We start from the raw sequence: 10,471 nt of genomic DNA on the forward strand, positions 1-10,471 counted from the left end.
CCCGACGAGAGATTCAATGCCCTCGCCCTGTCAGCACCACGAGAGGAGAGGTCCATAGCGCTAAAAGCATAGTGGGCACATCGGATGCGGTTTACCTTGGCGGCTGCAAGGGAGGATTGAATGCGGTCGAAGTGCAATGCCGGGCCTGGCGTGCGAACTCAAACCGACTCATAAGAGTGCCATTTGTCTCGATTTTTCTTCACGTCTCATATTACTTCATTGTCCGGCACCCCCGAAAAAAAAAAACGAACAAAAATTGTGTGGGTTGGGCTAGCCCCTCCACAATGACTACCCATTACATTTCCGCTTCAAGGCTGGACCCCGTAACGTATCCCAGTACTTAACTCCAGTTTGTCTTTGGAAAAATGTTTCAAGTTTTTGTTTTTCCTTAAATCAGTCGTTTCATTGTTTTGGTTCTACAGTTGGCTTCGGTATTATTTCACAGTCGACTGTTAAACAGGAAAGTGGAATGGCTGCGGCCTTGTTCATGAAGCGTGTTACGACTCGGAACTTGTAGCGGCCGTAGGGCATCACTGGAAAGTGAGGGAACGTCCAGCTCACTGACTCGTTTTTCACGACGACGTGTCCCTGCAACAAAAAGGTGATTCTCAGTTACAATCGTGTTTTCCTGGCTGGTCATCAAGTCAGAGCAGACTCGTCTCTAAAATAAGGGCACGCCTTCACAACGAAAATTAATTTTATCTTGAGAATCGGACAGTACGAGAATTGGGAGATATCTGAGCTTGACTAGAAACCTTGGAAGCAATTCCTGGGAAACCAATAATACTTTTTCGCCTCGGCGGAATTACGGTTAATGTGAAGACCTGTCACAGATGACGCTTTCCTCTATTTTTTGGCCGATCGGGTAATAAATGTGATATATGGGTTAGTCAAAGTTTTTTTTAGGCGGAGGACAAGGAGCCCGATTTTGCCGGTACTCTGCAAATTGAAGTGTGTACATAGTACACTCTTATTAGAGCATGCTACCAAGCACACTCTTATTTACAGCATACTTGCCAGGCACACACTAAAGTAGAGTGTGCCCGACATGTACACGCTAAATAGGAGTGTACCTTGCAAGTACACGCTTAAATACACTCGATTAGTCCTATCTGAAAGCATGGGCCAGTTTAAGTGTACTTGCCAGGTACACTCTTTTTAAGCGTGTACATGCAGTGTGCTCCCTTCTTTATCGTGTGCCTAGCAAGTATGCTGTAAATAGGAGTGTGCTTGGAAGCATGCTCTAATAAGAGTGTACTATGTACACACGTCAGTTTGCCGAGTACAAAGACCCTAGGTTGCAAAACCTAAGAAGGCTGGCGCTACAGCTCGCCATGTTCGTGACCGCTAGAGAACGGCCCTACGGAACACGAGTCATTTAGATAAAACTCCAACACTGAAATTCAAAGGGTGAGACATCTGACCGATTTTCGGTGATACAAAAAGTATGACCGAAAAACGGTCATACACAAATGTATGACCGGTCATACACAAATGTATGATCGAAAAACGGTCATACTTAAATGTATGACCAAAAAAGGTCAGACATCAGCGAGACTGGCTATTGTTTAGCTTGGGGATATATCAGCCTTTACCCGTGATACACTTTAAAGTATGACCGTTTTTCGGTCATACATCGAAGTATGACCTTTTTTCGGTCTTACATTTCAGTATGACCCTTTTTCGATCGTACATTTCAGTAAGACCGTTTAAGCGGTCAAAAGTATGACCTTTCTATGTTCAGTGAAAGTACACGAAACGTACACGTGGTATTAAGCAAGGCGCTTTCTTGTCTGCGCTCGCCCCAAGGTACTTCACCATGATGCGCCACATGTCTGGCAGATGATCTCTCAAGACGGAACACCCCGAATTGGGGAACTTGAAGACAAAAGCGTTGTCTTTCCACTGATTGTTTGATCGAACAGCCATGTCGACATGTGCCTGTAAAAATGAAGTCGTGTTTATGCCCCTGCCCCGTCCAAGCTCACACACTCAACATCTTATCATCGTTTTTAAATACGTATTACGATGGTTTTTCATCGTCAGGTACGCATAAATTTGCAGTACTATGCTTAGTTTTTACACTGTTAAAAAAATTCTTAAATTTAATACGTAATGACATCTTAATTTTAATAACCTTTTGAAAAGATATGAAAACTCATAAAGGTTTGTGAAGTTTAAGAAAATTTATTACATTTACCAAAACATTTCTGTCAAGTAATGAAAATATTGGTAACTTTCAGAAACTTTATTAAAATGGAAAAACAGGTTCATAAAATTTGAGATTGTTTGCCAAATGCAATAATTTGTTTCTTAAAATTCAAAACCACTGTGACTTTTCATATTTGATTCTCATCCTGCCAGTTGAAATTGTGATCATTGGACGCTTCACTACCAGTGTACTTAAAGAACAAATTCGGATGATCTTCGTCATGTGAAGTCGTGTTTGGAGGCCCTTATGGGCGAGCGCTTCCGCTGCCTAGCAGAGTCTCCACCGAGAGGCTTGGAGTCATCCACATCCTAGAGCCCGCCTCGCAGAGCTCACCCGTGGGTAGCGTCGCAGTGCAGTAATCCGGAATCCCGGGTTCGAGACCGAGTTCCATCCACGCTTCCAAGCAATTTCGGCTGTGAAATTGACTACTACCATAAAATGTGTAACTCGTAACGAACATAAGGCGGTCAATTTTTCACTACTCCATGTTTAATTCTTCTTAAATGCAAAATCAACTTTTAAGAAACACATTATTACTTTTCAAATTTGGTTCTTACTTTTAAGAAGAAAAAGTTTATTACTTTTACTACCAAAAAGTCTTTGTAAACTGCTTCATAAAAAAGTTTCTTAAAATGAAGATGGATTTTTTTAACAGTGTAGCGTGAGGTATGCATGTTATCGTTACTCATGTTTCTACATAAGGTATGCATGATTTCATCGTATTACGCATGAATTGTATTGTAGTACGAATGTTCTCATTTCAACGTATGTTACGATGACCCTTCCATCATAAGAATCTGAGGGTGCACTGAATGAGGGAAGGGTGGGGCAGTTTGGAACATAATTTGTAATTTCGTTATTATAACAGTACACGCAAAAAAAATGTAAATCAGGCCCGTGCTAATTTTTTTAACAGATCGTTTTTGGCACGGGCGCTAAAAAACTAGCACAGCTACAAGCGACCTCAGGTGCGCGCGGCCAGATGTTTAGCTGGTTACCTGCCAAGCAACCACTCTCGCAAAACACAAATTTGTGGCGGATTTAGCCAATTTTGTTTGTTAATACTGCTAGTCGTGAGCTGCTAACTATTGTTTGCAAGCCTTCAAAAATTTCTAGTAAGCAAGCTAAATGCGATCTGACGAGACCAGTTGATGTCATCGTCGTCCAGTCGCCGTCGGATAGGAGGAGATCGCCGCGAGAGTGCGCTGCGCGCGTCGCGCCGCCGCTCGCGCGCGGTGACGGTGTAGCATGCGTTTTCACCTAGTCTGGGCGCCATCGTTTCTACAAGTGCCTGCCAGGAGGCGGGTCGCTTCCCCTGCTGGACTGGCACTTGACTCCAGCAGGCAATGCTAAGTGATTCGTGAGCGCGTCTCGTCTAGAGTCACTGACGTCAGCGTCCTGTTTGAGATGTGTCCGTGACCGTTAGACCACAAGGAGTAGACATTATTCGTAATGATGGTTTCATCTTTTCATCTCGGAATACCCAGGGGGTAGACAACTTAAGTAGTTCATCAGCAAGATTTGATTGGTTTACAACTAGGGATTCCTTACAGTTCCAGCTAGGACGTTAGACCCGTTGCTAGAATCGCCCAGCTAACACTTTTTAGCCACACAGTTAAAAAGTTAGCTGCGCCTATAGAGCTAATCTTATTGGTGCGGGTGCTAATTTTTTAGCTCTGATGAAAATTATTTTTTTGCGTGTACACCCCTTTGTCCGAAAACCAGTGCTTTAACTGTTATTGAGTTGAAATAAAGACGTTTTTCGTCCCGCAAAGTTTAACATGCAAGTCTATAAATGTTGCATTTTGATGGAAGTCATAGGTCAAACATACAACGTCTTCATTGATGCGATCTGGTACTACGAACTTTCATCATTATGCACGCTTTCCATATTAGAACACGTTTTTTTTCTGGTGATATTGTTTTGTTTCTAACTGCCCCATCCACATCCGTTTCAAACTGCCCCAGAGAGCACCATTCCAAGTTGTGCTGCTCCCCGCCGGGCTTGGTGAGGGCTACGTCAGTGTCTGACAAGGGAACATACTCAGGTGGCACACTCAGATTTCAGCCAAACTTTTTTTTTTCGTAAGAATAACGTATTAGATTAGGAATGCACCCCAAAGTTGGTGCCAAGATACATATCCACACTCCTCCATTTTTTTAAACCGAAAAAAGGGGTAAAATGGCCCATGTTTTTACATGCAACGAGCAGATTTTCGGTCGTAATTGGGCAGTTGAACCAAAATATGTGCAAAATATGATAATATATGAAACAGACCTAAATTTTCTCTCATTTTCGTCAGAAGGGGACCAAACATTGTAGAAAATGATAAAAAACTCGACTTCAAATTTTCCTATTTGATGTCCGGAAACGACCCGTACACTGCAAAAAGGCTAATTTTACCCCTTTATTAGGTTTAAAAATTTGGGAAAGGGTGTATATATATCCTCGCACCAACTTTGAGGTTCATTCTAAATCTTATATGTTACACTCAGATGAGTGTATCACCTAAATATGTTCCCTTGTGAGGGTGCGTTACGTTTGCTCAATATGGTACTGAAAGATAAATTAAGTGCGCGGGGGAAAATCGCTTACTAGTGAAACCCAGACGGAAACTCTCGTGACTCAAAAAATTTTAGTTTAGGCCAATTTCAATGGTAAAGCAGTTTCACTTTTTGTTTTCAAGCGCACTTTAGTGCACCGTTGACGACTTGAAGCGACTTGAAGCCAACTTGAAGCTAAATGTGGGTAGGCTACGTGATAAATTTTAACCCTGGAGACCATCGCAACACCACTTCCCCTTCCTTGGGACCGCTGCCGCAAGATAACTTGTTCTTACCAAAAGGTTGTCTGTCAGATTGTGCTTTGACCACATCTGCCCCGTTAGCGTCTGCCGATCGAAGGGTCTGGCGGGGTAGAAGTGGCTTGGGCGTAACATCAACACCACTGATCCGTCCGACGGACACGGCTCGATCGTGTGCGCGACGACAATGAACGGGCCCTGGAATGCGTACACTGAGAAAACCTTGCAAACTATTTCAGGCCTTACAAAGCGAAACAGTTTGTTAGAATAGAGTATTTTGAGCACACATATATCTTCGTATAACAAAGTAGTAAATTAGTTTGTACGTATGTATGTTTACTTCGTAAGGTTTAAAGGGTGTAGTAAGGTAAGGGAGGGTAAGGCACACTGTAAAACTTAATGTTCGGAATAAACGACGGATCCTTCGGCAAAAAAAAAAATTACAGACGGTTCCTTTGTTAATTAACGAAGCTCTTCGGAAATATACAAAAATCTTCGTAAATTTTTTGGAGGACCTCTATCGATTTTACAATCACAATGGAAATTTACGAAGCATCTTCGTAAATCGACAAAGATCCTTCGTAAATTTACAGGGAATCTTCGTTAATAAACAAAGAACCTTCGTAATTATGGGTCTGGAATTAATGACGGATCCTTCGGCAAAAAAATTGCCAACAGTTCCTTCGTTTATTCACGTAGATTAACGAAGCCCGTCGTGAATTTACGATGCCCTTCGTAAATTTACAACAGACTTTGTAAATTTACGATTTTTTTGGTAAATTTACTGTGAACCTTCGTAAATTAACGACGAACTACCGTTGATTTACAAAAAGTCCTGTAGGAAAGAAACATTTACAGTGCACTTTTGGACATTCCCAAAAACCTTCGGAAAATATTCCGGCGTCACTGTGAATATCACCCGTGTACGTGTACGTCCGCGCGCACGCATCGGACGGGGCTGACTGGAAATGGGTGGGTTTGTCCGATTGCAAACCCGCTTGCACGGTTGTGAAGAGACTCGTTTGAGTCGGTACACAACAAATTTCACGTCTCCGATCACTAAAAGACAAAAATGTCGCCATGTTCATCTCGGACCGCATCGCAGCGCTTTTCGGATGCCGCCGGAGGGGGCAATAAAGTCCACACCCCGAAAGCACAGGAGGATAGGCTCGCTGAGTCTCTACCCGATTCTTACTCTAAGGCGAGCATTGAGGATGCGCGAATAGTTCGGTATCGAATCGCCCAGACCTTTCCAAGCGCCCTAACAATGTACGTACAGCAAATGAGTTGATGTATTTGCTTTGAACTTGTTGCAAAACACTGAGCACAAGTGCCCCGCCGAGGAAGAGACAGAGCAGCGACATGATGCGACACGCACAGGCATGGAAGTGGTCCAGCCCGCTTCGACGCGCCAAACTCTCACCTCCCCCCTCCCCCCCCCCACTTCGCGTGCAACGCGTGGGCGTCAAAGCAGGTCACGCAACCCGAGAGTGAAAGGTTAACACTGCAAAAATTAATGTTCGGAATAAAGGCCGGATCCTTCGGCAAAAAATTGCCGACGGTTCCTTTGTTAATTTACGAGGCTCTGCCTATGTATGCAAGAACCTTCGTAAAGTTTTTAAAGGACCTCTGTCGACTTTACAATCACAGAGGAAATTTACGAAGCACCTTCGTAAATCTACAAAGATTCTTCCTAAATTTACATTTTTAATAAAAAAAAGAACCTTCGTCGATGTACAAAGAACTTCGTAATGGTAGATCTGGAACTAACAACGGATTCTTCGGCCAAAAAAATTGCCAACAGTTCCTTTGTTTATTTACGAAGGTCCGTCGTAGATTAACGAAAGCCCGTCGCAGATAAACCACTCTACAAATCAAAGAGTATAGATAGTATGCTCTAACTGGAGCATGCCTGCAAGCACGCTCTAGCTAGCGCATGCCTGCCAAACAGTGTAACTAGTGCATACATGCCATGTACACGCTTCCTGATGCAGACAACGCCCTATCCCTTATGCACTAAATGTACTCTGCAAACTCAAGTGTGTGCCAGGCATGCACTTCTTGGTGCATGCCTGCAAGCACACACTTCCTGGTGCATGCCTGACAGGCACACACTTCTTTTCTGTATGCCTGGCAGGCACACACTTCCTGGTGAATGCCTCAGGCACACACTTGTTTGTATGCATGCATAAGCGACGGCAAGTGTGTGCCTGAGGCATGCACCAGGAAGTGTGTGCCTGCCAGGCATGCAGAAAAGAAGTGTGTGCCTGCCAGGCATGCACCAGGAAGTGTGTGCTTGCAGGCATGCACCAAGAAGTGCATGCCTGGCACTTCTTGAGTGCAGCAAACTTGAGTTTGCAGAGTATGCTCCAGTTAGCGTGTACATGGCATGTATGCACTAGTTAGTGCATGCTTGGCAGGCATGCGCTAGCTAGAGCGTGCTTGCAGGCATGCTCCAGTTAGAGCGTACTATGTACACTCTTTGTTTGTAGAGCAAGCCCGTCGTTAATTTACGAAGCCCTTTGTAAATTTACACCAGGGGGGAGGGCGTCTTGCCGATTTTGTCAAAACCCTTACCCGACAAAAGATAGGTTCCACCAACTTTCTATGCTAGCAACTAGACAATATCGGATGACGCGAGCGAAGAGAGCTAAAAGCCAAACGCCACAGATTTTTATACACTGCAAACCTAACTGTCTACTTAGTACACACTTACAAATGCGTGCTTGCAAGTACACACTTACAAACGCATGCTTGGCCAAGTACACACTTACAAATGCATGCTTGCAAGTAGACACTTACAAACGCATGCTTGAGGCCGTATAACTCCATGCGTCAAGCATGCGTTTGTAAGAGTGTACTTGCAAGCATGCATTTGTAAGTGTGTACTTGGCCAAGCACGCATTTGTAAGTCTGTACTTAGTAGACAGTTAGGTTCGTAGTGTAAGTGTAATAATGAACTAATTTTAGAAGCGACAACATTTTTTATTTCGTTATTAGCGCCATGAAAAAGTTATTGCATTATAAGTATTATTATTGCATGGCATTAGCGCATTTATCGCTTCATTGGCGTAGTTATCATTTTATCACACCAAAATTGTGATAATCTGGGCCCAGACCGGCCAACACCCAAGAGACTTACGTATTGCATTTTAATTGTGATAATTTTTTATTTTGCTGCCACAGATGCGATAATTAGAAGGATCACACTAGCCTTTTTATCGCAGCAAATTGTATGAAACTTATCACATCAGAAATATCAGTGGCATCGTGGATACGTCATTTCGACGCTTCTCGCTTATCGGGCTTCATCTAGTACGCTCTGTGACACATTTTGATTGATTGATTTTCAACGAGAGAAAGACAAGACACATATTTTCGAGTAAGATTTAGGGCGAGTGAAGCGAGCTAGAAGCCAGCGCCAATTTGTGCTTCAAATTTACACTTTTTGGCGCCCCGGACGTCATTTCTGATAATTTCGGGGGTCCTTGGGGAGGGGAGCACGGATGCTTAATTTTTGACTGTATCTGATCGTCCTTGTGGCGCGGACGATCTGCGTCTCATGTAATTTGAAACTTCGCACACGCCCTGCGTCACAGCGGCACTTCCGGCCTCCGCACTGCGCTATTGTTTATTCCGGGAAACCGCCAGCTGGTTGAAAGTGGAGATTTCTCTGATCACTGAAAACGTAATGGTCGGACACATCAAATTATAGCGTGACAAAGTCACGTCAACAACAGGAAAAATAAGCGATAAGGGAAGGTTGGGCACATAGGGACGGATTTTTTCTTGGCGCTCTACGTCAAAGGGCTTACGAGCTATAATGGTCAGGGCAGGCCTAAATTGTGCATTGGTATGTAGCCTATCACATCCTGAAGCATTCAAACTTCATTTGACACGTTATTTGTCAAGAGAGATAATTTTCTAAGAGTCTGCACTTGTCCCAAAGTGGACAGTATTGGGGTACATTCGGACAGTTTTGGGACAGCAATAAAAAAATGTGGATCAAAGACGTGCATTTATTTTTTTTTCGGACTGTCAAGTTGTAGAAAAAGTTATGCTGAATGCAATGTGCACAGACTCTGAACACCCTGAAGTTATGACCTTAAAGGCCACATGCATAAGATAATGACAACATCACTGTTTTTAATCACGATTACATTTTTGTTTCCAGACAAGAAAGTTGAAATAAAACCTAAGAGTTGTCGATTGGATGGATATCCTGTTTAGACACCAAACAGACATGTTGTTGTATAACAACATTCCTGTTGAATATTGTGTTGTAATATTACAGTGGATTTTTAAAAGTGTATGGTAAAGACATAGGCGATTTTCAGGGACTTCCTGAGAAAACCAGGAACCGTTTTTACTGCGGTACGATCTTTCGAGGCGCATTTCAGACGCTGGAAAGGAAACAAAATTCGAAAATCATGCTACTTTTTCGTTGTTTTTCGTGGAATCGATCTTCCAACCCACGTTTCTCGTTCAGAAAACGCCCTTCTGTCCCTGAGATGTGAAGACTGTTAAACAAATGACGCTCTATTATGGACAGTTTTCCGGAGAACAACCGGAAGCTGGAAATATTGAACACGAAGGAAAAAAGGGCAAACAAAATTGAGACGACCATGAAAAGAAAGCTAGTTATTCAGTTCGTACAGAACCTCGTACAGAACAGAACCAAGCAGCAACTGGAATGAAACGAAAAGAAATTGAAAGATACTTAAAAAGGACTACTTACTTTGACCGCAGACAAATAATAAAATACAGGAAAGTCTTAATGAAAGTGGGCAGCAAGGCGTTGAGACACATGCTCACTTGTTAAAATAACAAGTTAGGCGTACGCCAGACAGTGGCTTGTCGTAACAGGCCTCGCGATGCTGCGCCAGTTCCGACAGTCCACGCCTGGCGTTTACACCTACCTTGGCCAGCGGCGCTAGCCTGCCTTCGGCAGACTCTCTCGCCACACATCGCCACTCAAAGAGAAAGAGGCCTGATCACACATAAAGACGCATTCGGTTCCTGACTCCCCCAAAATTCTGGCTAACTTTTGTCGCATTTGGTCTGAAACCTGGCTCGTATGTTGAAATGGATTCTATATTCATTTTCAGCACCCTCTTAAACATATGAAATGATGTAAAATCTAGAATGATGACAAATGCCAGTGAAAAGTAATTTTTTTTGCTGTTTTTAAAGTTCTTTGACTTTAATGACCACATGGATTGAGGTGGAATGCTGAATTTTGGTGTGTGGCGGGTGATTCCGCGCGTAGAGGGCGTTTTCGTGTCCACACCCTCCCCAGGGCAAATTTATTCGAGTGCAGCCCATTTATGCACTTAAGAATCTTTTTTGGCACCAGACTAGCTTGTTCCCTTTGTATATGGACTTTCGAAGCCAACATGTGACGCGGGAGAGGGGCCAAAAGGGTCGATTTTGTAAGTTCCGTCATGTCCATTCG

General features: G+C 43.3%; 1 protein-coding gene across 1 annotated transcript; it reads right to left on the reverse strand.

The window, feature by feature from the left end:
• Positions 1 to 402: 402 nt before the first annotated feature.
• On the reverse strand, positions 403 to 6,390 carry LOC117644225. The gene is made up of 4 exons (XM_034383494.1): positions 6,294 to 6,390; positions 5,053 to 5,214; positions 1,819 to 1,941; positions 403 to 588 (listed from the first exon to the last, which is right to left on the reverse strand). Exons 1-4 carry the CDS (start codon positions 6,378 to 6,380, stop codon positions 403 to 405), a joined length of 558 nt encoding a protein of 185 aa, XP_034239385.1. The 5' UTR covers positions 6,381 to 6,390.
• Between the last annotated feature and the right edge of the window lie 4,081 nt (positions 6,391 to 10,471).

This window comes from Thrips palmi, unplaced genomic scaffold (genome assembly GCF_012932325.1).
Source record: "Thrips palmi isolate BJ-2018 unplaced genomic scaffold, TpBJ-2018v1 HiC_scaffold_18, whole genome shotgun sequence".
NCBI classification, from domain to species: Eukaryota; Metazoa; Arthropoda; class Insecta; order Thysanoptera; family Thripidae; genus Thrips; species Thrips palmi.

What these genes read in the sequence shown, in the direction of transcription:
- LOC117644225 (XM_034383494.1), bottom strand. Translation starts at nt 6,380, where the DNA reads ATGTCGCTGCTCTGTCTCTTCCTCGGCGGGGCACTTGTGCTCAGTGTT. An exon ending in AATACATCAACTCATTTGCT is followed by an intron (nt 5,215 to 6,293) that starts GTACGTACATTG and finishes TACGCATTCCAG; the next exon opens with GGCCCGTTCATTGTCGTCGC. An exon ending in CAGACATGTGGCGCATCATG is followed by an intron (nt 589 to 1,818) that starts GTGAAGTACCTT and finishes TTTTTGTTGCAG; the next exon opens with GGACACGTCGTCGTGAAAAA.